This window comes from Vicia villosa, linkage group LG5, assembly GCF_029867415.1.
Source record: "Vicia villosa cultivar HV-30 ecotype Madison, WI linkage group LG5, Vvil1.0, whole genome shotgun sequence".
Lineage (NCBI taxonomy): Eukaryota > Viridiplantae > Streptophyta > Magnoliopsida > Fabales > Fabaceae > Vicia > Vicia villosa.
Genome location: NC_081184.1, coordinates 135,920,919 through 135,946,393, shown reverse-complemented (window position 1 = coordinate 135,946,393; position 25,475 = coordinate 135,920,919). Strand labels below are relative to the sequence as shown.

Sequence of the window (25,475 nt, the reverse complement as noted above, 5' to 3'; positions counted from 1 at the left end):
CTTAATAGAACTAAATCATTTTAAAATAAAATACTTTTTCTGAATCCATTACAACCATTTTTGACAAAGATTCAGCAAAATTCATTTGCATATTTTTACGATAACCTAACAGATCTTTCATCATCAACTTCTGAAAAAAAAAATTAAGAAAATTTAATTCATAGTAGTAGATGGTAGGTGGGAGTTATAGTATTATTAATTTCGACAATCATCATTACACATGAATTCCATTTTAAGAACAATAACAACAACGTTAATACCAAGAACAATCCCTGTCTCCAAATTCATGGATTCTTCTCCCAACGCCACCATTGGAGGATCTCAGAGGCTTCTAGCTTTGGCACAACACCTTCGCCTCTACAAGCCACCACCTTTCCCTGAAGATATCTTCGAACAGAGCATTGAAGATAGTGGTAGCGGCAAAGTTGTATCTCAATTGGGTTTTCCTGAATCAGCCACCACAATTCAACACCCGGAGAAATTCAAACCTAAGAAAGCTGCGGTTTTGATTTGTCTCTTTGAAGGTGATCATGGGGATCTAAGGGTTATTCTCACTAAGCGGTCTTCTAAGCTTTCTTCTCATTCGGGTTAGTTCAGTTGAGGGTTTTGAATGTAGAGCATTGTTTTGTGTAATCTGGTTTTTAATTTTCAGTTTTTGAATTCAATTGTGTTTTGTTTGTAGGTGAAGTGTCTTTGCCAGGCGGGAAGGCTGATGAAGGGGATAAGGATGACGCGGATACTGCGAAAAGAGAGGCAAATGAGGAAATTGGGTTGGATCCTGAACTTGTCAATGTTGTTACTGTTCTTGAACCATTCTTGTCTAAGGTATATATTCTGTTCAATTATTCATTAACTGAAATGGAGTTATCATGAGTATTTAACTATGAAGCACGGTTCACCTTTATGAAAATTATGTCTGTCATTGATGTTTGGTTCATGAAATACTTATGTGCTGGGAATTGTTGATTTTTTTGAATGTGTCTTTAAGTCGAGATCTGCTTTATCATATTTCGCTTGTGAAGGAGATTCCATGCCGCGAGAGGAATAAGTTTGTAATAGGTAATTTGTGGTTTGAGTCTGAGATGATCATTTCAGAAGTTGGGCTGCTGTCACTAGTTATAAATTTGTATTAATGGAAATCATGTTTTCATTCGCCGGTGTTAGATAGTTTGCACACTTTTTGTCAGTCTATTTTTCATTTGTTTCGGTTTGAAAGGGTTCATTGGGGAAATTTCACCTATCATTGTTTCTTTTACAGCACCTTCTAAGAGTAGTTCCTGTCATCGGCATACTTCATGATAAAAAAGCGTTCAGACCTGTTCTGAATCCTGCAGAAGTGGAATCAGTATTTGACGCGCCTTTAGAAATGTTTCTCAAGGTACCATGCTTAGTGTTAATTTTAACTCACCTCATCTTCCTTTTTGTGTATTCATCTTAAAATTGTCTAATGCCGTAATTCATTTAAGCAGGATGAAAATCGGAGTCAGGAGGAGAGAGAGTGGATGGGAGAGAAGTATTTGATACATTTTTTTGACTACGACGACATTGAGCAGAAAAAATATCTGATATGGGGATTGACCGCCGGGATTTTGATTAGGGCTGCATCAGTTGTGTACCAACGGCCACCTGTTTTCATTGAGCAGAATCCGAAATTCAAGCTTCCACAGGTTGTAAGCAAGGACAGTTCAATGACTTGAGTTCAATAACCATTTGTATCATATGTTTTTTTCTTCATCCTGCAAGAATATATATTTGTCACAAATATAATTTATATTTCCTGGTAGAAAGGAAGAGGATACTCTCCATCACTTGGAACTCGCCTTGTGTTCGGATATCTAATTATCGGTAGAATCAATTAAATGGAAAGGGATGGGGAAGAAAAATCAGGATAATTTTGGGATTCTGGTATAATAAAATGTTGTAAAGGCTTTATTCTATTATTTGGAAATGGATGAAATGATAAGGAGATGATGATGCAAAATGAACTTGGATTGTTTATATCATTTTTAATCTATAGATGTGATAGCAATTTGCCATTTAAGATACTGACATCTATCTTTGTTTTTAAGGATTTTATTTAAGGAAATTTATCTTTTATTAAGTTTATGTATCTAATTTTGATTTGTTAAGAATTTCTAGTATCTTTTAGTTATAACTATGCCTGAGTGTCTTATGTGCCTTATATGTCGTATCCTATCTGGTGGTTTGCTGCTACATATCCATTTTTGCCTCAGTGCTTTGTTGAAAATTCATGATTTGCGGAAAATCCAAGTTAGTGTTGGAATGTATAGACTTGAATACAGTGGTTACTTTGTAAGTTGAGTTGAATAGATCCGTCTCTGCAGCACAAGTCATTTTCTAACGACACTGTTGGCAAGTTTTAGTAAGGATAAAACTTGGACAGTTCTCTGTCAAAAAACTTAAGTCAGTTCTATAGCTGTTGGTGCTGCTTTCCTCTAAAAAAATATTATACATGGGAAAAAAGAATTGATTATGTTAATACTGTTAATAAATAAATATTACAGCCATTGTAATCTAATAGAAAAACATCTTAAACACTCTACAAAAGTTTTGTCCTTGTAAATGACTAGTATCTATTCCGGAGAGCAGAACAGCCGATATATTAGTGACACAAACACTAATACAATTCATGCTAATGAACATATTATTCTTTAAGATTAAAATCACCTTCCTACCCTTAAAAGTTAATGGATGTTAAAGGGTAATCGCATATACCACTGATTGACATGGCTGCTCTCTACGTGATAGCAGCGGCATTCTGAATCCAACCTTATTCTTGCAATTGTCCGAGTCACACGTCTGTGATGGAACAACACAGTTTGACGAGGCTTTTTGATTTTGCTGTTCAGGGCTGAGATAACGGTTGGAACGGCTGAGTTTGATAACATAAATATCTCTATGTTTGTTTTTTAATATAGGCCATGTTGTAAATAGTTAATTTTACTATTTTTACTTTTAGTATTATTAATATTTTATGTTTGCTCATTAGGTCAGAATGGTTTATTTAAAGAGATTAGTGCTTGTGTTTCGTTAGGTTAGAATGGTTTATTTAAAGACATTAGTGTTTGTGTTCCGTTAAATCAGCTCAGTTGATAGTTGTGCAGAAACATCAAATGCAAAGACGCGAATTCGAACCTACGACATCCCACTTATTCACCATTAAGAAGTGAAATTCTAGCCACTAAACTAATAGACAAAAAAACGAGATTAATGTTTGTATATTCATTATCACAAATAATATTTAGATTTAACATGGTATCTTGGCATGGCATGAGAGGCTATCCAAGACCACTTGTTAGGCTTCCCGCATCATTCACGCTTCGGCCTCATTTAGGACCGAGTGTGAGGGGTGTTTTGGAATTTTTGCCTTCATTGCGGTCCGCCTAGTCATCTAACTTGGTCTGTGTTGTATTTATAAGTGGAGGTAATCCTCAACTTATATGCCGGTTTTGTAGGGATAAGAGTTTTGTAGGAATGAGTTAGACTCAATCATGAGACGCAATACGTCAGTAGTTGGTGAAAGTTATGCGTGATTCGACAGTAGTTGGTGAAAGTTAGAATGACATGGGCAAATGAATGTAAGCTTATATGCATGAATATCTTGTCAGACAATTATTTCAGGTGGGAATCATATATTGAAAATGCAAAAATACTTGGCCTCTTACTTAATAGTGAAGCTTAAATGCGTGTAAAAATCATTTCATTCCAAATACTTACATATCAACCTTTAAAAAAAAAAATACAAACTCTCTTTACAAAGCTAATGAAGGGACCAAGTTTCCAAAAAGCTGTTCATTGTTGATTAATCTTCATTTTGAGGCCTCTCAAGCTCATGTTTTTCCTCATTAATCTTCATTTTGGTTTAAATAATCTATCTTACACTGGAAGACTAATCATATCGAAGAAACTAGAGACAGAACCAGGCTTGGAATTTCATAATCTTGCTCATATTCAAGGACAGTGAAATTCCCACAGAAAAAAGGAAAAATGTAAACCATGATATGTTAACATTTTCATTCCATGTTCAGCTGAATACCTCATAAAATTTCTCAATGACAAGTAAACCCGAGTCTATAGACTCCAACGGATCCTTTCGAAGACGGTGTCTCAAGCAGTTAGGAATGACAATAGCGATATCCTCTGCACTTACTCTATCTCTTCCCTTGAGGGCAGAAAGAGCTTTTGCAGCTCTATTCGTTACAATATCTCCTCTTAATCCATCCACATTCAAATCTGCACAAACCTGAGAGATTTTCACCTTGAGTTCATGGTCTATTTCAACAGAAGCAAGAAAACTCCTTGCGGAGGTAATTTGTTGCTCGAGCTTTTCCTGCTCAGCTTTGTAAGAATCTCGAAACTCATTCGGATTTTTATCAAAACGCACTCTCTCCTCCACAATCTTCACTCTTAGCTCAGCCTCCCTCACAGTCCCCACTTGAGCATGCATTCCAAACCTATCCAACAGCTGTGGCCTGAGTTCCCCTTCTTCAGGATTTCCCGAACCAATAAGAATGAACCGAGCAGGATGCGCGATTGAAATACCTTCTCTCTCCACCGTGTTCCAACCCGATGCAGCAGAATCCAATAAGACATCAACTAAGTGATCATCCAAGAGATTAACTTCATCTACATACAGAATTCCCCTATTAGCTTTCGCCAGTAAACCAGGCTCAAACGCCTTCACACCCTCCGTCAGTGCTTTTTCAATATCAATCGTCCCACAAACTCGGTCTTCTGTAGCTCCCAACGGTAAATCCACCATGTTAATTTTGGCAAACACAACTTCAAGCTGTTCTCCTTTCAACACACGCTCTCTTACTTCAATACTCATGAATTCTGGATCTTCTGGATCTGAATTATATGGATCGCCAGCAACAACCTTGATTTCAGGAAGCAAATCGACTAATGACCTAACAGTTGTAGATTTCCCGGTTCCCCTATCGCCCATGATCATTACACCTCCGATCTTTGGATCAATCACATTTAGCAGGAGACAAAGCTTCATCTCATCCTGTCCAACTATTGCAGAAAACGGGTACACCGGCCTTTGGCTTTCTTTAGAAACAATCCTCTGAATCTGATTATGCTAAGTTTACAGAGTTATGATGTTACCGAAAATGCAGAAACTGCAAATTAAGGGTAAGAATGACAGAAGCTAAAATGAAAAATCTCTTACCTACCTGTTGAGGAGAGTTAATTTCAGTGGCAACACTCAGAACTGAAAACTGAGACTTTCCTTTAACTTCATGAAATCCAATTCCACCCCAAAACTTATTCACATATACTTGCCCTGCAAAGCCACAACTGTTAAATATCGTTGATAATTTACCATTTCCATTAAAAACTCCGCAAGATCAAAAAACGTTCATAGCTTTGACCAAAATAAATAGAAAATAGGTTTGCGGCATGCCTCACAGGAAAATTATGGTGAAGTTTGTAAGACAATTTACCTTTGGTTAGGGAGAGAGAATGAGTGGAAGGGCAAGAGTGATGTATTGAAGACAAGGTTGCAATTGAAGAAGTTCGCAAAGCGGATGCCATAACTTTTATGCAGTAGCTGCAGCTTCTTCCTTGTGTTGTTGCGTTTCTATTCACATTCAAAGTTACTCACATGGAAAGCTTGGTATATGGCATAAGAAGACAGCTATGAAGCGCCGACACGCCATCCAGAAGGCGTGTCGCCGCGTCGGACACGTATCGGACACGGATACTCGTACGACACGCGTACGACACGTATCTGACACGTTTTTGCAGTGTCCAACAAAAAAAATAATTTAATTGCAGCGGACACGGATACGACACCTTGTTTCAAATAAAGGACACACCTAACTCAAAAAAATTTAGATTTAAAAAAAAAAAAGAGGCTCAACTCAATAATTATTAGATTTTGATTTATAAAAATAATAAGATTTTCTTACCTTTCATATTTCACTTCTCCACTATAAAAATAACACAATTAGGATTCCTTATTTTTTTCTTATTCAGGATTCCTTATTTTTTTCTTATTCCACAGTTTAGAGACCGGTTTTATCAGTATAGAGGGACTATGATATGATTTGTATTATTTTGTTTTTGTGGATTTATGTCTTTTTTTTGTTAATTGAAAGTACTAAGTTTAAATATATATAAATTTTACTTCTCGTTTCAAACTCTATAAATTGTGCTCATGCATTGCATTATTATATGAATATATGAAATATATATAGCCGTGTCCGTGTCCTATGTTTTCTATATTAGCGGTGTCCTCGTGTCCGTGTCCGTGTCGTATCCCGTGTCCGTATCCGAGTCCGGGCTTCATAGGAAGACAGGTTTTATTATTTCAGTCTTATGCAGATAGCTTATTATATATATAATCGTTTGTTTTTTTAACAGAAAATGATGACAAATGTGCGAAAAGAGGACCATTTAAGTTGTTAATAATTCAATATAGATTTTGTACCTTTTGACTTTGGTGAAGGGGCCAATGTTTAGAATGAAAGAACATAATGAGAGAGAAGATGGAGAGAAAAGTGGAAGTTAAAGAATCTTTGCTTAAGAAAGATGAGTATGACTGAAGAATTAACTTGTTTGAGATGCTAAAGTGTTCATTCATCCAACTCTTATGCATATTTTAAGAGATTGTTACATGTCAAAAATCATGAAGTAGTATTAATCAAAATGTGTGGCATGTTGTTTTCTTTAAGTTTTATTGAAATCCTATATAACACCGACACCTTTGAAAAAAAACGTGTATGTGTCAGACACCTACACCAACATTTGTGATTACGTTTAATGTATTTACTTTTTTCAAACTATTATTAGTGTCGGCGTGTCAGTGTCAGGATCATGTTCGGAGTGTCCGTGCTTCATAGTTGAAATCTATCCACCAAAAGTTTTGTGAAATCCCCTGAAATTTATCATCTTTCTTTGGTGTCTCCATTTGGTTCATTTGGAAAAATAGGAATTAACTTGTCCTTTGGCTGATTTTGCCATGGGCTTTGTTTTCACCCTTGTTGTTTAGGGTTATGTTCACATTACTGAAAGTGAACTCTCAATCTAGCTAGAGAGGCCTCTTTCTATTGTCATGTTATTTTTAAAGTTGCTCAACGCTTTTCACAAGGGGGATATCTCAATTCTCCCTCTTCATTGCACCCTTTTCTGACTTCATACAAATGTTGAGACTTTTGAATTGGCAGATGCTAGAAGGAAAAACCAGAAAATGGATTGATATAAATCACAACTTCAGCTAAACCAAAATCTAATAATATTTGCTAACAGGCTTATAATTTATAAACACACGGATCATACAAAAGCTTCCTGCAAAATTCAAAAGGCAAACTATGAACATTCTAGCCACCAAACTTGTGTGCTCAATAATTTGGTTTTGGAACTACATCATCATTAGAGTTTTTGCCAAACTGAGACATAAATGTGTTATCATTTATCTTTTTATGTTGTTATGAGAAGATATACTAGGCCTTTCAGGTATTCAACAATCTCTGATCCACCAAGCTTTGAACTTCCATAGACTCTATCAACAAACGTGATTGGTACCTGTACACATGGGAAACTAAGGTAAGCTACAAAGTGAATAATGAAAAGAAAACTAAGGAAAAAGTTATATATCAAAAAAAGAAAACAAAGGTAACCATCATGGGTTAAGTAATTGCACCTCTTCGATATGGTACCCTTTTCTGGATGCTCTTACTATCATCTCCATTTGAAAGACATATCCCTTGCTAACGCAGCAACTAATGATATCTTCGAGCACTGATTTCTTATAAAGTCTACCAAAAAAAAAAAGAAGAACAGTACATCAATCTCAAAACCAGTCAACAGAGGAACAATGAACAACAACACTATCCAAACTGTTTAATATCCATTATCAAGCTCTATACCTAAAAGACCCTGTCAAATCTGAGACACCAGGCCATAAAAGTGTGTGTGCAAGAACATTTGCTCCCCTGCTTGTTAGTTTGCGCATAAGATTCCATCCATGCACACCACCGTCTTTAACATAACGAGTCCCTGTAACTATATCAGCACCAGTTTCCAACTGCTTTCTGAAAAACAAAAAGGGCAGAGTTAGGTTGTGGCAGGTGGGAAGAAAACAAGAAAAACACGATTAAAAGCTCTCCTTACCTAAGGAAGCCAGGCAAATATTTTGGCTGCAGAAGAACTAAACAGATCAGAAAAATAATAATACAATGCCACAACAAACAAATTCTCCAAACTAAATCTAAAACAAAGTTCATCCAAGTCTTAATTATTCTTCAAAACTGCAACCTATTGTCTACATGTCAACAGAAGAATTTACATGGTGTGATAGATCGGCATCCATAATGACAACAAAATTTCCAGATGCATGCTTCATGCCATGAATATAGGCCGTTCCTGCAAATTAATAACATCAAAGACCAATCTATCAAGATCATTAAGCAAAAGCATCAAGTAAACATACCTAAACCCATCTTCCTAGGTCTCGCTCTTAACAACTGCAACCACAAGAATAAACACGGTTACTCTAAATGATATAACAGATCACAAATTACTAGTCATTTATCTATGTAAAGGTCACTGCTTACAATCCGATCTTCTCCGTAAACCTGCTGCAGTTGTTTCACAATATCCTGAGTTCCATCAGGACTCCCGTCGTCGACAACAATAACTTCAAAATCAACATCTCTAAAATTGAGCAACAGAAAGAAGTATTCATAAATATGATTGATCATAATATAAAAGGAACAAAAATTGAAGAGAGAGTATATAGAAATTACGGAAGGTGTTTGAATATAAGGTAAATAATGAGGCTTATGTTGAGTCGTTCGTTATATGTAGGAACAATTATACTGTACTTGTTTTTCTGCTTCTGCGTATCCATTCCTATCTAAACATGAAAGAATTCCACTCAATCAAAACCAGAAAGTGATTATTGAAAACCTTATACTATACATGAAAGGAGGAACATGATTATCAATTTCATATAATCAAATCCAAATTCGTATAACCTTGAGTTATTCAATAAGATCTGAGAATCAATGAAAGTTCCGATAATAAGCGGGATGAAATTAGTTTTGTAATTGGGAGTTTCAACATTAATCATACCAACTTGGACCGGGTAAGAACAGAAATGGTGCTATCATGGAATAACAACAGTTATGATTAAAGAAAATTAAAGAGAAAGTGGTAGAGATTAACGAACCTGATGGCGTAGAAAGTGAGATCACGAAGAACAGACACACATTCAGTCACCGTAGCAGCCGTTGACGTGGAAACTAGAAGGCGAAACCAATGTCTGCTCCCAAAATCTTTTTTACTTTTACAGTTTTACCCATGGTTTTTATACAAAGATATTACTTTTTGATAAGGTTATATTTTTATTTCCTCAAAAGAATCTGTTTATTTTTTAGGTACAAGAGTTTGCTTTATTAATTATATTATGATTAATTACAATTTTGGTACTCTATTTTAATTGATTTATGAAATTGATTAATTAATTTTAAATTTAAACCGTTATGATATTTTTATTTTAAATTTAAACCGTTTTGGTTTTTCTCTCATTCTTTTAGATTATGTTTGGGAGTTTGGAGGGAAAGGGAGGGGAGATTTTTGAAAAAATAAAAGGATTGGATGAAAATAATTAAATGATTTTGGTTGGGAGGATGTTAGAGGGTTTGCTTTTATTCATAACACTAAAAATCCCTTAATTCGAGAAACTCAAAATTTGTATTGAATGAGGACTTTTGATGGCTTACATAAATTTTTAATATATCTTTTATGTTGTTATTCGAGGTGGCAAAACGAGCCGCTCACCCCGCCCTGCCTTAAACCTTCCAAAAAAAAAAAAGCGGGGCGGGCATGCCAGCCAAGTCGAAATGGGCGTAAAATCAAATCCGCCTCGCCAAGGTGGCGGGTTGGCGGACGGCGGGCTTGGCCGCCTATATTTTTATTATTTATTTTTCAATTTTTAATAAATTAATAATTTTTTTTTACCCTTCGATTAAAATTTTCACTTATTTTTTAGAAATATTTTGTATAAAGCATCTTTCTAACCAATTTTACTTAAAACAATATTGCATATATTCACAAATAAATGTATAAATCAAATCATCAAGAATTAGAATTATTATAATTAACTAAAATAAGGGCAAACTTAAGGCGAGATAGACTGAACGAATAAGCGAGGCGAATTTTGGTGGGCGGGCGGGTTTTGGTGGGTGACAGACACAAAATCTCAACCCAACCCGCTATTTTATGACGGATGCGTGGGCTGGCCTGACGAACCACGACCCGTTTTGTCACCCATAATTGTTATAGTATTCAGAAAGTTAAAAATATAGTAATGATATACACTCTTTTATCATTCTATACAAAATCAGTTTTTCAAAAAATGTCAAATATTTTTCTATATTTTTTTAAAATTTAGTTTTTGAAAGTCTTCTTCTCCACTCTCTTCCAAACTCCCAAACATAGCCTTACTCTAAAAATTAATGAATTTTCCATTTTTTAAATGACAAGTTAGTTAAGAAACATGACAAATCGTTGAATATAGACATGTTGTTGAACTTTATAGTTAAAAATATAAGTTAAAAATGAATATTTCATTGATTTTTTATGAAAAAACATGAGAAGGAAATTAAAACTGTTTGAATTTAAAATAGAGTGTTGTGAAAAACGATACCAATAACAAAGTATAATAGGGAATTAGGGAAGAGAATAAGAACACAAGAATTGGTTATAACTGCTATTCTTTTACTTTCTCTTAAAACAAGATTACAAGTTTACAAGAATAACAAATAACCTCTCTCACCTTAAATTAGGATTTGCAGCTTAGCAATGATGAGAGACTAGTATGCTATTTATAATAAAACCTAACATACTAACTAATGGGCTTTTTCCACAAGGCCCATTACACAAGTCAACTTAATAAACAAGCTAACTTAACAAATTAGGGTTTAAACACTAAAACCTAATTTAACATGCTAACAACCCTAGCATCTTCGACACAAGCATGTGAACAACCTTCGACTTCATGCTTAACCCTGTCGAACCAAGAAGCTACCCTTCGGCCATACTAGAGTTCGATCCAAAATCTCACAAATCTCCACCTTGGATCTAACTCTACAACATCAAGGGAACAAACTAGCTTTCTTCATGCAGCTTTATCAACTGCATACAGTGGAAAAACTTGCAACTCGGCAATGTCTTGGTGATCATATCAGCAGCATTGTCTTCAGTCGAAACCTTCAGCACTTGGACTTCTCCACGCTCGATTACTCCTCTGACGAAATGCAGTCTCACATCAATGTGCTTAGTTCGCTCATGATAGGCTGAATTCTTCGACAGGTGTATTGCACTTTGACTATCACATTTAACAGTGATACCTCGACCTTGAAGTTTCAGCTCCTTCGCAAAACCTTCAAGCCACAATGTTTCTTTCACAGCTTCAGTTAATGCAATGTACTCCGCTTCAGTGGTTGATAGAGCAACAACCTTCTGAAGTGTTGCTTTCCAACTAATTGCAGTGCCAAACATAGTGAAAACATATCCAGAAATAGATTTTCTGGAATCCATACAACCTGCATAATCAGAGTCGACATATCCTTCTATTACTGCTTTACTATCTTCACCCAAGGCTCCACCATAAATTACGCTGTGTGCTTTCTCGATCATAGTTGTCTTCTCCGCTGCCGTTAATGCAGCATTCATGGCTGCCTCTCCCTTCAACGCTTCCAAACAACCCTGCTGAACCAGTAGGGCTTTCATCTTCAAGCGCCACAGACCGAAATCATTCACTCCGGTGAATTTTTCAATCTCATACTTTGTTGAAGGCATCTTCTCCACGCTCACCGCACCAATTTGTTGTGAAAAACGATACCAATAACAAAGTATAATAGGGAATTAGGGAAGAGAATAAGAACACAAGAATTGGTTATAACTGCTATTCTTTTACTTTCTCTTAAAACAAGATTACAAGTTTACAAGAATAACAAATAACCTCTCTCACCTTAAATTAGGATTTGCAGCTTAGCAATGATGAGAGACTAGTATGCTATTTATAATAAAACCTAACATACTAACTAATGGGCTTTTTCCACAAGGCCCATTACACAAGTCAACTTAATAAACAAGCTAACTTAACAAATTAGGGTTTAAACACTAAAACCTAATTTAACATGCTAACAACCCTAGCATCTTCGACACAAGCATGTGAACAACCTTCGACTTCATGCTTAACCCTGTCGAACCAAGAAGCTACCCTTCGGCCATACTAGAGTTCGATCCAAAATCTCACATAGAGAAATCAAAAGGAGGATTAATTTTATGAATAAGATAAATTGGAGAATTTTACCATTATATTATAAATATTCATTCAGAAATACTAATAATCTTTTTTTCTCAAAAGAAATGTCATTTAAATTTTTATTTAGAGATTTAAAAATGCGTTAAAAATAAATAACTTTATTTTATTAAAATACTCTTATTAATTACTTCATCTAAAATAAAATAAAATATTTTAAAAATAGTGTATTAATAGTAGTTAAATGATATAAAATAAAAATATTTTTATCTTATATCATTTAACTGTGAAAGCCTTAATTAAAGCGATTTAAATTTTTTTTTGCAAAGTCTATGCCTTTCATCATCTCCTTCGTCTTATCAAACTTAAATAGTCAGGTATTTTTCTCAATTCAGCTTTTTCTTCTCAGTGTTTACCGTTTTTCTAGATAGAATGAGTAATACAACGATTAACATAGAGAGTGATTCTTATAGTGATACCTCATCTTCTGCAAGAATAGGAGTATCTCCTGATTCTCATCTTCCTCCTCTTAGTCCCAATTATGAAACTAAAAATCATACATTTATTTGATGATTTCTGACTCAAAGGGTATTTGGGAATTCCTTGGAGGAAGGAATTCTTCATTTGACTAGTTAGAAACCCTTTTATTAAATGTTGGAGGAGAAGTTAATCACGCCTAGGTCCCTATGCCCCATCCCATCTTAACCAATGAGGAGATACAAGCCAATTGGAATAGGATAACAGAGGAGAGAATGCACTCAGGATTATATTCGGCTTTGCCTGAAGAATAATAACGATGAGCCTAGTGAAGCTGATGTGATGACCTTCTTGAACCTCTGAAATTGGTCGGACGTAGCGGAGCTTGAATGGATGGACGTAAAAGTGGCGGGAACTCCCTCTGTTATGAGCACAAAGGCTACCATAGATGTTGCCGCAATTGTGGTCGGTGATCCCTTGGAATAGTCGCCTCTTCTATTGGGGCCAGAGTAGAGGATATGCAGTTCCTTCGATGACTGTGAAATCCTTTTTTTCAAGAGAGACATGAGCTAGTAATGACCTTGACTTTCCATCTATCCAAGAAATGCCTTATCCCATGTTTCCTATGGTGAGACGATAAGAAACTCCAAGGACGCGAGGCGATACCTCCCTTTAGGCAAAACTTACTCGTTACCTCTCCTAGACCGTATAGAGGCATCACAACCTAGACGAGACCCTTTGTCATTATAACACTACAAATATACTAAATCCCTGTAAAAAATGGACACTCAAGAAATCTAATTTTGATTTTCACACTCTGAAACTTTGAATGAATCCTTGAATAATAACACCTATATATTATCTGAAATAGTAATGATTCCAATTCGATCGTATGTATATATGTTTCATTCTAAGACTAATTTTTATGTAGTTTAAGAAAAAGGATGATGCACTTACAATATAAATTATTTTTACACTGTTAATCCATGACAATCATACATTCCACTAAATCAGACTATAAATTTAAAATACTTGTATAATTTAGCATTTTAAAATATTTTGAATGAATGTTTGTGTAATTCTTGTTTAGATTTTCAATACACTAACTCACCTAGCTTTCTCTTTTTGGCCCTTTTGTTAAAAACAAATAAATAGTTATTAAAAAAAACGGGAGGACCATGGTAATCCCACAATGCTTACTTCCTTTTGCCTCCATTTCTCGTCTGTTACCCGCCTTTACGAAGTACGGGCTTAGAAGCCGTTACTATTTAAAGCTCTCATTCGAAAGCACAATGCTTACTTCCATTGTTCCCTCCTCACGCTCTCAGTGACGGGAAATTTTCTCGCGCTTCTTTCTCTTCTCACCTCAACCGTTCAAAACCCTATCGCCGCCGATCGTCACTACCGCTCGGTTGCTGAAGTTGCAAATCGCTTCCATCTCCTCCATCTCCCGAACATACGATCTCCGATTCCGCCGATTCCACTACGTTTCTCGAATCTGTAACTCCGCATTTCTGTTTTACTTCTCACTATATCTCTTTGCGATATCAACACTTCATGTGCGTGCTTTGTGCTACTGCGTTTCATTTTCTATATCAATTTAGTTAAATTGCTATATATGGAGTTCAACTATTTCCAATCGCTGTAACCATTATACACGCATACGTGCTTGATTTATGATCAGTTTCTGTTTACTTTTAACGAACTACGAAATTGTGCGATGTATTTGACTAATAGTTTTCTCTCTCACTGAATCTCTCATGTTGCTGATTTCGTATCTATGCGATTCAAATCAGTTGCAATTGACTTCCGAATCTGATATTTTCATGGATCGCCATTGTTGATTCTCTGTGCGGCATCATAATGTGATTTTTCTGCAATATGTTTTGATCTAATAGCATCTCACAGTAGGAGACATTTCGTTTCTATTTTTCTCGTAATACATAATTAGGTTAGTTTTTTTCTTTCCACCATTACTCTAGGTGGTTATATTGTTTATACTTTGTTTTCTGGTACGGCTATGATACTTTAAAGCATGTATAAGCATTTTGGAACTTTTCCCTTAACTTGTAAACTTGCACTTGTTATATCTTACCGGCTGAATTACAATTTATGATTAAAGGTGAACATATTTCTGATTTTGGAAGATTGACCTAAAGAGTGGCTTATAACATCTACTGTTAGTTCATATGCTAATTACTTTAGCGATTCTTTGGTTTAAGTATTCTATGATGGAAATATGATCAATAGGATATTGCGTATTACTAGTCTCCCGATGTTTGGAGTATATTTGACAGGATACCGTATAATCGTATATTATAATCCTACATATTCTATTATTCAAATTGGTTATTAGTGATTCATATTTTCTTGTCTTATTTCAGTAGATATTTGACACAATTCTTCACCATTAGAGCACCTTAGAGACTTGTCTCGTTGTTTGACATTTGCACCTGAATAATTTTTCTTTTCATTTTGTAACCTTTTAAAACATCTATAATTCATAATAGTTGTTTTAGTTTTTGCTGGTGGCTGGATTTACAGGCAGAATATTCTATTCCCTATTTTTTATTTGGAATATTACAACTTTATCATACATGATGCGTGAATCAGGAAATTTTTCAACCTCAAGGAATGGCAGAACAGCAGAAGGAATCCCCGCCTAAAGATTTGAAGAAGAAAAAGTCATTGCTAGGTTTTTCTCTATATTGATTCTTTACTTTTATTATGTAGTGAGTATCATTTGTAGGTTCGTCCATTCCCCCCGTACATTCCTTTAAGGCTATTATCTTTGTGCTGTTTCTTTATCCTAAGGGTTGACACAGGTTTCTTAGATATCTCTCGACCTGTAAATTTGTGAGATTGCATTCTAATCTACACTCGGAAAAAGTAAATAAACACACACACACACACACACAGTTTCATTTTCCGGCAGTTATCCTTAAACAATAACACTGATGTCACATAAGTTTTAATTTTGCTTCTCCTTTGGATTTTTTTATAATTCAAGCAGATGATGATTTCGGGACAGAATTTCTTGGCTCCTGGAAACCCATGTCAATGGCAGATGATGATGCTATGGATTTTAGCTTTAACACAGGTTCTAAAAGCAAGAAAAAGATATTCGACTTTGAAAAAATGTAAGCACCCTTAATGTTAGTTTCAATTATTCAAAATAAAATATGGATAGCAAGGACTCTGATACTGGTTTCAAACTTCTCTGATTTAAAATGTTTTAGGTTGATATATTCCATGGTCAGTCTTGCAGATGAATTAAATGTGCAGTAGTTTGGTTATTATGCAGATTTACAATGGTTATGATGTTTATGTAAAAGAATATTTCATTTAAGGAATATATTATCTGGAGATACATATATGCTTATACAATCCATTTGCAAGTTTGTAGTTCCTTACCAATTGTTACTAATTATCTTTGGTAGGGACATGAATTTTGATCTGGATACTGCTTTTGGCAAAATATCATCATTTAAGGTGGACATGTCAGATCTTGATTTTACATGCCCACCCAAAAAGCCTTCTCAGTCTACGGACAAAAAGGGAGAAGCTTCTTGTGCAAAAGGAGGGAAACAAGATGGATTTAATTTCAGCTTTGATTTTAATGAGTAAGTGGGGGGTAATTATTCAAGCCAACTTAATGCACAAATATGTTATTTTTGAGTTATGCAACATCAATTTGAGTGATTAAAGGTACACATCTTCTCATATTATCTTGCCTTTTATTGGTGTAGGTTGGATAGCTTCAATCTCGATTCAAACTTACTAAACGTAGATACTAGTAATGACGACAGTTACCTGAGAAAGAAAGGAGTTACTGCAGAAGGAAATAATAGTGAAGATGCTAAAAAGCCTAACATCAATGATGATGACAGAGGTGTTCGCTCATCTAGTGATAATAAGACAACGAAACCTCGAGCATCAGAGAGGCTGGAAACTTTGAATACTGAGACTTCAGTTGGTAACCTAGGGAATCTAGTTTCCAGACAGGATATTTCTGTTTCCAAATTTTCTTCCTCTGAGAACCTTGACACGGAAGTTAAGAATCAGACTTCTGATCTTAGTAAGATAACAAGCATGAAAGAAATGGATCAAGAAAAAGACTTGTCCGAGGAGACAAAGTCAACCAAATCAAAATCTGAGCAGGTTATTGACAAGGTACCTTCCAAGTCTGTCAGTCCAAGTGATTCAGAGCAAGACACTGTCTCAGAAAAGCATACAAATGTTTCTTTATCTGGAACAAGACGAATTAATGTTGCAGCTGATAAACAAGTGATTAATGGTAAGGCAACATCTGTAGATTCCGATGTTGTAGACTTACTGTTAGAGCATTCATCCCTACCTCTTACCTCTGAATCAGATGGCATTGTTAGAGAAGCAATAAATCTAGGTAGCAGTGCTGAAGAAGTTTCTAATGACACTCAACCAGAAAATAGTTATTCAAGTTCCGGAAATATCACTAAAGTTGATTCCTTGAAGAAGAACTCATGTGACAATAGCATAAGAGAAAATAAAAGAACAGCTTTGGAGTGTCACTTGGCTACATCAAGCAGGTCAAACTGTTACTTTTCTTTTTAGGATCATGTCTTTGTAAGTTTTTTATTATTAGCTGAGTTGCTGAAACTCCTTTTCTGCAAGGTAGCAAGGGCATAATGAATTTGGTTTTAGAATTATTTACTGATTTTCATAACATTCACTCATTTAATGCAGTAACCCCATAGTTGATAAAGTCTCGCTGATGAAAGATAAAGATCTCCAAGTGAAGAAGTCAAATATAGTCAGTATCCTAGAGAACAAAAGGTCTTTAAAAAATCCTTCATCAACATCTGGAACAAAGAGTGTAGTCTCCTCCGACTGTAAAAAAAATGCCGACATAAACCTGAGATCCATAGCCCAAGAAAGGTGTGTTATACTTACCTCAATAAATGTATTTGCCGGCCTTTCAATTGTAGAATGTCTTTATATATATTTTCCTCAACAGGAACAGCTTCAAATCCAATGAGACAAAGTATGGGGGCAAAATGGTAAGCGGTTCACTCCAAGGTTCTAGCAAAGTAATTAGGGATGCACCAGCAGTTCTTGGCAGCAAAGATGATCCTAAAAGTTGTAATGCCAGGTAATTTATATTCTCCTGGATTTCAGTTATACGGGAAGCTTCTTATTTTATAAACAAAAATTTTTGCAACTGCAAAGATGATATCTTTGTGGAATTTAGGTTGTTACTTCACAAGTAATGAATGTAACTGTTACTTCCGATCATGATCAGGAAGGGCGTTGTTTTTGATGGTTCGCCAAGCGCAGGAAAGTTGGCTGGAAATATGAAATCATTTCATGAAGATGTAAATAAAAGAAAGGCCATGTTTCTGTAAACGGGCATGTCAACAAAAAATGTTAATATTTTGAGGTAAGGCTTCTGCTGTTGAATGCTGACTTTTGTTAGGCTAGTTGGTGGCTGAACTAAAAGTCATACCAGAAACCAGATGCTAATTTGTGGATATGTATGAATTTGTGTTGGTTGGTTTTGCTAACAGGCAACATTATAAAGTCATATTGGCGGTACTTGCCAATGCTTTATTTAACTAGATGTAAACCCATGTGTCTGATGAGTTAGAAAATAATTTTGGTTTGAACTTTGTTTAATTACAAAACATGTTCTCAGTTCCAACATTTACACAGTATAAATTATGTGTCTTGAGTTATATCTGTCATAATTTTAACACAGCTCACTTTACAACCATACCAAGACAACTTTTTCCCAACATTCTCTCAATGCCTTGTTCTTGTTCTTAAACTTTTGGTTGTTAGATTGGTTCTTGTTTGTGCATTTGCTACCACTTAGTGTCTTTTCCATAATTATAAGAAAATATGGGGGAAATAAACAATGACAAAAATGAAATCAAAATACCTGTGGTAGGGTATGAAAGGAGGTGGCAATTGCAAGTAAGAAACATGAAGAAGAAATAAAATTGATGCATAGTAAATAACACTGGCATTTAAGTTTGCATTAATATGATAAAACATGTAAGTAACTTATGTGATTAAGCTGATAAAATAATACAAATATTAAGTAAAAAATGCTAATGTAAAAAGCCCACCGACTATGTTCTTTATCATCTATATAATCTACTGAAAGTAAGGTAGGCTGTTCACCATTACCACAATGACTAGAAGCATAATACGTGCACCTCATTGTCTGCATCATATCCTATCCTTTCAAATATAAAATATCTCCTGCAAAACACTGCAGTTCCATTTTACCACTATGATTGTAATTCTTTTTCAGTACTGATATGATTTGATGAATGCTTAATGAACTTGATTTAGTCTTCCAAATATGAATTGACAATTACGGCCAAGTTGCTTTTATGGAAAAACAGTAGAAATTCGAGTTGTTGAAATGACATCTTCATAGGTAGGAGTTCAGTATGTCACAATAGATGTAGCCAAAGAAATATGAGTTTCATTTGAAGGGTTTTTGATGGTGCAGAGAGGTCAAATGTTTGATGTTATGGATTGAGATAAATTATTGGATATTTTAAACTTTGTCCTACACACACACACATGATCCCTGTTTCATTTTCTTTGTGAAAATTTTCAGTTCTCAAGTTAATCCTTGCATCTCAACAGAGAAGACAGCTAAACTTACTACTCAGATATCTCTAAATTCTCAACCTGAAGCTTCGGGGAAGGAAGCCTTTCAGAAATCAAAGATCACCCACATAGAAGGAAATAAACTTTCTTCTTTTAAAGCTTGCAAGATCACACCTGCTTTTTCTAGTGTAAAAACTTCAAGGTCTGTACCAAGTTGGTTGCTTTTGTAAAACTCTTGTGGAGATTTTGATTGACGTTTTTTTCTATCTCAGGAACATTGGGGCTAACTCAGTTTTAGCAACGTCTTTACACCAAAATGAGGCGAACTCATTGGCAAGTTCTGAACAAAGAAAAGTGACGCGGGCTATTTTAGCATCAAACGGTGATCGTCTGACTGACAGTGGTGATAATCAAAAGGCTTCAGCCCGGTTCTTGAAGAGGAAAAGTATTGAGGTTTGATATGACTTTTTACTTTTGAACAATTGATGGAAGAAATTATCACTAAATGATTTGATGCCCATAGCCTATGCCTTTTCTCCTTTTTCCTCAATGTCATAGCTGCAACTGTCTTCATTTAATGTTTCCTACTGTACACTTTTGGTGTATAAAACCTTGGCCCACACTCAACTGCATAATTGGAATAATTTTATTTTTCCATGGAAGAAAAGATAACGACAAAAGTAAGAATAATTTAGAACTTCACTGCTATATTACTCTAATAGGAGGATTAAGTACCTCCCAATGAAGAAAAAAATCATCCTAAAAAATTTATTATAACACTTATACCTATGACTCAAATTTGCAGATTTCTGAAGCAGATTTAACATCCTTGAGGCCCCTAAAGCGCCTACCTCAGTCTCCAATCAGAAGCAGGTCCTGCAGAACAAATTGATCTTATTACCTTTTTTTTGGTAGCATATAGTTTCTGTTCTTAATTTTATTGGTTTTTCTGACTAACATTGTTCTTAATAACTCCAGAAATAATGAATCCAAAGAATCTTCCGGAAAAGTTGAACAGGTAAATTAACAGATGTTGGCATTATTTTATCTGTTCTGTTGACTTATATTTTAATGATTACAGATAAATGCTAGGATATTTAAGTGTGATACTTGTTAGTACTAGTTTTCTTTCTTCTTTATCATATATACACATATATATTAGTCCAATTCACTTATATTTGAAAATCAGGTAGAGAGAAAGTCCAACGACTTAGCCTACTATGATTCAACCTCTGGACTTGAAAGTCCGTCAGAGATTAAAGTAACAGAAGTTGAAATACCTGATTCCGTACTCATGGAAGACAACGGTAATGTTGAAAAGGCTGAAGCATATATGAAGGAACTTGAAAATGTGAGTGATCTAAATCTACAGACAAGATCATAAGTTTTACTAATATAAATTATTCAATTTACTGGATTTTCAAACTCTAGTGAAAAACAACAAGGATATGTTTGGTGGCTAAGATATGAGGAATTATTTTACCTTATTATAACCTACTGTTTGCTGAGACAATATGATAAGTTTACCCTGTTTGCTAGAGAATTGGAAGAAATAATTTGTTACATTAAAAAAGCAAAATGACACTTTTTTGGGACATTTTAATATTCTAAAATTAATTTGGGATGGAAGTAGTACCTTGTAATCTATTATTTGGAGCACATCAAAGATTATTAGGCTCGTACGAAATTTCATTCTATCCAACTCTGTATACTATCTTTCCTTATCATGCCTTCATCACCAAATGAGCCCCAATTATGTTTAAGCTCTAGAACTGGTATTGAAAAATGAAAATCGTAAGATATACTACTGGTTACTAAGAAATAGATTTTATTGAAGGGTAATAGTTTCCTTTAGCCATAAGTTCAGACCTACGAAAACAGTTTGGTAGAATTCAGCAATTTATGTGAGCTGATTGTTAAAGTTAAATTTTACTTGACAAACACTGTCTAGCTACCACGGTTACCATTTAATAATTAGTGTATCCCCTGTTTTTAATGTCAGTTCCACCAAAATAACTCCATGCTCAAAATTTTAGTTACTATGAAAGCGTTTATTTTAATCACTATCACAATATGACATTTTGAAACCAAATTTACTGTACAAAAAAAATAAAATTCATGAGTATCATAAAGTTCAAACCAGAGTGTAGAAATTTAGAATTGGCTTTTGTTTCTCCTGATTAATATAACATGTAGTATCTCACGTTTTAGAATTTGAGAGGAAGCATGTTATTTAGACAAATGTCTGTGTTGGCCCGAGGCTGATTAAGAAGCATGCAAGGAAGTATACTTGTATCTCCTTTTATAGTACAATTTCTAGTTCCTTAATTCACAGAGCTTGTCTTTATGTTTAACTGTTTGAGTAAAAAAAAAACTGCTTGTACAAGCAAACCAAATAATTTCATCACTTAATGATATGGTAGTTTTATGCACTTGCATTGATTTAAAATTTGATTTTTTTTAATAGAACTGGATGGTGATGAATTGTCTTTTCCATCCATGTTTCTGTTATAATAAACAGAAAAATAAAACTGCACCTTGGGGATTTCTTTTTAAATGTGATTATTTGCAGATTTGTAACATGCTGAAAAAAAGGCACGAGGAAGCAAAAGAGTTATTAGTGCGAGCTGTTATCAACGACAATAACCTGCTGATGCTTAATCATCCCATTTATGAAGAAAAAATATCCTTCCATTCTTCTTTTCAGTCATATCCTCCTAACCTATCTATTTGTAGATATTAAAGCTGGTTATTTCCTTAGCAATTGTTAACATTCGGAAGGTTCAGAAATTTGCTTCTCAATTGATGTCAAAGGAGATTCAAACTTGATCAACAATAAATTGTTGCATTTGAAGGTATGTAGCCTATTCTGCACTATACCATTTATTGGGTTTTTAATCACCACATAAATTTAAGGACATAGTACATTCATATAAAATTGGTATGCTTATTCCTTCAGTTATGTCTTGACTGAGAAACACTTTCCACTTCTTAAGATGAAAAAACTGTAAAAGAATTGACATCTTTTTAGTCCATGAAGGTTTCAAGTATGTACAAAGTCTATTCTATATTATGAATATGATGCATGCCACAAGTCCATTTTGATGTTGTTATCATATTTAGGCGTTGATGTAGTTAAATGAATATTTAGCAACGCAACAAATAAACACATTTCAGCCAACGCCTAGGCAATAATTCCCTCGTAGTGCTTTTTAGAAAAAAAGGTTTCACAATTGATTTTGCATGTCTTGGAAGATTCCAGAGTGTCAGACATTTGGTCTTGAACATCAATGACGGGGTAGAAATGATGGTTTATGGTATAGCTAAAATGCGAATTCTATTGCACAATGGGTAGCAAAATTAGAAGAAAAACAGCGCCAAGGTCAGTCCAATTACAGGAAGCAAGAATCTCAAAATTTCTTTGTTAAAAATGATTGTTGTTACAATTTGTTGAGTATGAAATAATTTGACATAGAAAATTTCCAAACTACAAAGTGCCTGTTTGTTTTCTCTTTAAACCGTCAAACCATCCATATATGTTTATTTGCACCTGTCAACAGAAGAATTTACATGGTGTGATAGATCGGCATCCATAATGACAACAAAATTTCCAGATGCATGCTTCATGCCATGAATATAGGCCGTTCCTGCAAATTAATAACATCAAAGACCAATCTATCAAGATCATTAAGCAAAAGCATCAAGTAAACATACCTAAACCCATCTTCCCAGGTCTCGCTCTTAACAACTGCAACCACAAGAATAAACACGGTTACTCTAAATGATATAACAGATCACAAATTACTAGTCATTTATCTATGTAAAGGCCACAGCTTACAATCCGATCTTCTCCGTAAACCTGCTGCAGTTGTTTCACAATATCCTGAGTTCCATCAGGACTCCCGTCGTCGACAACAATAACTTCAAAATCAACATCTCTAAAATTGAGCAACAGAAAGAAGTATTCATAAATATGATTGATCATAATATAAAAGGAACAAAAATTGAAGAGAGAGCATATAGAAATTACGGAAGGTGTTTGAATATAAGGTAAATAATGAGGCTTATGTTGAGTCGTTCGTTATATGTAGGAACAATTATACTGTACTTGTTTTTCTGCTTCTGCGCATCCATTCCTATCTAAACATGAAAGAATTCCACTCAATCAAAACCAGAAAGTGATTATTGAAAACCTTATGCTATACATGAAACGAGGGACATGATTATCAATTTTACATAATCAAATCCAAATTCGTATAACCTTGAGTTGTTCAATAAGATCTGAGAATCAATGAAAGTTCAGATAATAAGCGGGATGAAATTAGTTTTGTAATTGGGAGTTTCAACATGAATCATACCAACTTGGACCGAGTAAGAACAGAAACGGTGCTATCGCGGAATAACAATAATTGCTGTTAAAGAAAATTGAAGAGAAAGTGGTAGAGATTAACGAACCTGATAGACGTAGAAAGTGAGATCACGAAGAACAGACACACCCTTGAGTCACCGTAGCAGCCGTTGACGTGGAAACTAGAAGGCGAAACCAATGTCTGCTCCCAAAATCTTTTTTACTTTTACAGTTTTACCCATGGTTTTTAGGCTTTGTTTGGATTGATGGAATCGGATGGAGCGGAGCAGAATGGAATGGAATAAAATGATATTCCGTTGTTTGGATAATTTAAAAACGGATGGAGCGGAGCGGAAAGGAGTGGTATGGATTCCATTTCATTCCATCACTTACCACCATATTCCTTCCCCTCCGATTTGGGCGGAATGAATAATTTGTCTTATTCCGTTCTAAAATTTCCAAACAATGGAATGGTACATTCGTTCCGCTCCGTTCCACTCCGTTCCATCCCACTCCGCTCCATTTCATTCCACTCCGTTCATTTCGTGATATCCAAACATACCCTTAGACAAAGATATTAAGTACTTTTTTATAAGGTTATATTTTTATGAGTAGTGCTATTTAGTACGAAGTAATTTGAAGAAGAAATGTAAGAATGAGTATGTGTCACTATTTTAGTGGTAAATTTTAAATTAATTTTAAATTTAACTTCCTTTTTAATAGGGATCATGGAGTTGTGGTGATAATAGATGGTTGGGATCTATTCTTGCCTTTCTTATTTTTCTATTTTCTTACTAATAAGCATTTTCCTATTTTTATTTCCTCAAAAGAATTTGTTTATGTTTTTTTATACAAGAGTTTGTTTTATGAATAATATTATGATTAATTACAATTTCGGTCCCTTATTTTAATTGATTTATGAAATTGACTAATTTATTTTAAATTTAAATAGTTTTGATATTTTTATTTTAAATTTAAACAGTTTTGATCTCTCACATATTTTTACACTAAAAATTAACAATATTTTTATTTTTAAATGACAAATTACTTAAGAAATATGATAAATCATCGAATATAAACATATTGTTGAATTTTATAGATAAAAATATAAGTTAAAAAATGAATATCTCATCGATTTTCTATAAAAAAATGTGAAAGAAAAATTAGAGCTAATTCTATAAATCAGATGACCAAAACTATTGTTTAGCCATTATATTATTAATATTCATTTAGAAATACTAGTAATCTCTTTTCTTCAAGAGAAATGTCATTTAAATTTTTACTTAGAGATTTAAAAATGCGTTAAAAATAAATAACATTTTTTATATTAAATTACTCTTATTAACTAGCAAAGTTTCTTCATCTAAAATAAAATAAAATATTTTAAAAATAGTATATTAATAGTAGTTAAATGATATAAATAAAAAAATATTCTTAAAATAATCACATTCATTAATTTTTTTTAAATAACATTTGTTATAAAAAAGAGATATTAATTGACTTTTAGAAATTGACTCAAGGCTATTATTAATTGATAGACATAATTTACGACGCTGCTTAATTGTCACAAAATAATCTTGCTGAATGTGTAATATGTAAATCTGTTAACAAATATCTCAACCAAGAAAATAAACAGGTGGTTGTGACCATTGAACAATACTTGACTTTTGTTGATGATGTTTATATCGTTGTTTGTTCTTGCCTTTCCATGAGACAAAGGACTTTTCAAGAAATCTTAATATA

The 25,475-nt window shown here is 34.3% G+C and overlaps 5 protein-coding genes across 13 annotated transcripts; 2 read left to right on the top strand and 3 right to left on the bottom strand.

The window, feature by feature from the left end:
* Positions 1–75: 75 nt before the first annotated feature.
* Positions 76–1,817, top strand: LOC131602636 (nudix hydrolase 15, mitochondrial-like). Its single transcript, XM_058874798.1, has 4 exons — positions 76–587; positions 683–825; positions 1,259–1,378; positions 1,470–1,817. The coding sequence occupies exons 1-4, from the start codon at positions 221–223 to the stop codon at positions 1,695–1,697; spliced, it is 858 nt and encodes a 285-aa protein (XP_058730781.1). The 5' UTR covers positions 76–220; the 3' UTR covers positions 1,698–1,817.
* A 1,385-nt stretch (positions 1,818–3,202) lies between these two features.
* LOC131602634 (magnesium-chelatase subunit ChlI, chloroplastic-like) lies at positions 3,203–6,308 on the bottom strand. Of its 2 annotated transcripts, none has more exons than XM_058874796.1 (3): positions 5,472–6,308; positions 5,202–5,311; positions 3,203–5,107 (listed from the first exon to the last, which is right to left on the bottom strand). In XM_058874796.1, the coding sequence occupies exons 1-3, from the start codon at positions 5,560–5,562 to the stop codon at positions 4,046–4,048; spliced, it is 1,263 nt and encodes a 420-aa protein (XP_058730779.1). In that variant the 5' UTR covers positions 5,563–6,308; the 3' UTR covers positions 3,203–4,045. The 2 variants fall into 2 exon arrangements, with proteins under 2 accessions (XP_058730779.1, XP_058730780.1); XM_058874797.1 differs by having other exon boundaries at positions 3,209–5,098; positions 5,472–6,307.
* Positions 6,309–7,259: 951 nt separating this feature from the next.
* Positions 7,260–9,363, bottom strand: LOC131602637 (dolichol-phosphate mannosyltransferase subunit 1-like). 4 transcript variants are annotated; one of them, XM_058874802.1, is made up of 9 exons: positions 9,203–9,363; positions 8,778–8,883; positions 8,586–8,685; positions 8,462–8,495; positions 8,318–8,394; positions 8,143–8,168; positions 7,899–8,063; positions 7,673–7,787; positions 7,260–7,554 (listed from the first exon to the last, which is right to left on the bottom strand). In XM_058874802.1, exons 2-9 carry the CDS (start codon positions 8,879–8,881, stop codon positions 7,450–7,452), a joined length of 726 nt encoding a protein of 241 aa, XP_058730785.1. In that variant the 5' UTR covers positions 8,882–8,883; positions 9,203–9,363; the 3' UTR covers positions 7,260–7,449. The 4 variants fall into 4 exon arrangements, with proteins under 4 accessions (XP_058730785.1, XP_058730782.1, XP_058730786.1 ...); XM_058874799.1 differs by having other exon boundaries at positions 8,778–8,887; positions 9,203–9,361; XM_058874803.1 differs by lacking the exon at positions 9,203–9,363 and adding an exon at positions 9,009–9,176.
* A 4,599-nt stretch (positions 9,364–13,962) lies between these two features.
* On the top strand, positions 13,963–22,628 carry LOC131605521 (uncharacterized protein At4g18490-like). The gene is made up of 14 exons (XM_058877868.1): positions 13,963–14,278; positions 15,392–15,473; positions 15,792–15,918; positions 16,219–16,401; positions 16,528–17,346; positions 17,504–17,695; positions 17,775–17,909; positions 18,060–18,158; positions 19,392–19,586; positions 19,657–19,837; positions 20,190–20,257; positions 20,363–20,402; positions 20,574–20,735; positions 21,957–22,628. The coding sequence occupies exons 2-14, from the start codon at positions 15,413–15,415 to the stop codon at positions 22,125–22,127; spliced, it is 2,433 nt and encodes an 810-aa protein (XP_058733851.1). The 5' UTR covers positions 13,963–14,278; positions 15,392–15,412; the 3' UTR covers positions 22,128–22,628.
* Positions 22,629–22,776: 148 nt separating this feature from the next.
* Positions 22,777–23,956, bottom strand: LOC131602633 (dolichol-phosphate mannosyltransferase subunit 1-like). 5 transcript variants are annotated; one of them, XM_058874792.1, is made up of 5 exons: positions 23,840–23,956; positions 23,415–23,524; positions 23,223–23,322; positions 23,099–23,132; positions 22,777–23,031 (listed from the first exon to the last, which is right to left on the bottom strand). In XM_058874792.1, exons 2-5 carry the CDS (start codon positions 23,516–23,518, stop codon positions 22,925–22,927), a joined length of 345 nt encoding a protein of 114 aa, XP_058730775.1. In that variant the 5' UTR covers positions 23,519–23,524; positions 23,840–23,956; the 3' UTR covers positions 22,777–22,924. The 5 variants fall into 5 exon arrangements, with proteins under 5 accessions (XP_058730775.1, XP_058730776.1, XP_058730774.1 ...); XM_058874793.1 differs by having other exon boundaries at positions 23,415–23,520; positions 23,840–23,916; XM_058874791.1 differs by lacking the exon at positions 23,840–23,956 and adding an exon at positions 23,646–23,833.
* Between the last annotated feature and the right edge of the window lie 1,519 nt (positions 23,957–25,475).

Excerpts from the sequence above, each read along its gene's own strand:
- LOC131602636 (XM_058874798.1), top strand. The coding sequence starts at position 221 with ATGAATTCCATTTTAAGAACAATAACAACAACGTTAATACCAAGAACA. Across the intron at positions 588-682 it reads TAAGCTTTCTTCTCATTCGG|GTGAAGTGTCTTTGCCAGGC; the intron begins GTTAGTTCAGTT and ends TTTTGTTTGTAG. Across the intron at positions 1,379-1,469 it reads CTTTAGAAATGTTTCTCAAG|GATGAAAATCGGAGTCAGGA; the intron begins GTACCATGCTTA and ends TCATTTAAGCAG.
- LOC131602634 (XM_058874796.1), bottom strand. The coding sequence starts at position 5,562 with ATGGCATCCGCTTTGCGAACTTCTTCAATTGCAACCTTGTCTTCAATA. Across the intron at positions 5,312-5,471 it reads TTCTCTCTCCCTAACCAAAG|GGCAAGTATATGTGAATAAG; the intron begins GTAAATTGTCTT and ends GTGGCTTTGCAG. Across the intron at positions 5,108-5,201 it reads AAATTAACTCTCCTCAACAG|CATAATCAGATTCAGAGGAT; the intron begins GTAGGTAAGAGA and ends CTGTAAACTTAG.
- LOC131602637 (XM_058874802.1), bottom strand. The coding sequence starts at position 8,881 with ATGGATACGCAGAAGCAGAAAAACAAGTACAGTATAATTGTTCCTACA. Across the intron at positions 8,395-8,461 it reads ACCTAGGAAGATGGGTTTAG|GAACGGCCTATATTCATGGC; the intron begins GTATGTTTACTT and ends ATTAATTTGCAG. Across the intron at positions 8,064-8,142 it reads TATTTGCCTGGCTTCCTTAG|AAAGCAGTTGGAAACTGGTG; the intron begins GTAAGGAGAGCT and ends TTTGTTTTTCAG.
- LOC131605521 (XM_058877868.1), top strand. The coding sequence starts at position 15,413 with ATGGCAGAACAGCAGAAGGAATCCCCGCCTAAAGATTTGAAGAAGAAA. Across the intron at positions 17,347-17,503 it reads CACTTGGCTACATCAAGCAG|TAACCCCATAGTTGATAAAG; the intron begins GTCAAACTGTTA and ends CATTTAATGCAG. Across the intron at positions 20,403-20,573 it reads CTTCCGGAAAAGTTGAACAG|GTAGAGAGAAAGTCCAACGA; the intron begins GTAAATTAACAG and ends TTTGAAAATCAG.
- LOC131602633 (XM_058874792.1), bottom strand. The coding sequence starts at position 23,518 with ATGGATGCGCAGAAGCAGAAAAACAAGTACAGTATAATTGTTCCTACA. Across the intron at positions 23,323-23,414 it reads CTTATATTCAAACACCTTCC|AGATGTTGATTTTGAAGTTA; the intron begins GTAATTTCTATA and ends GCTCAATTTTAG. Across the intron at positions 23,133-23,222 it reads TTTACGGAGAAGATCGGATT|TTGTTAAGAGCGAGACCTGG; the intron begins GTAAGCTGTGGC and ends TTGTGGTTGCAG.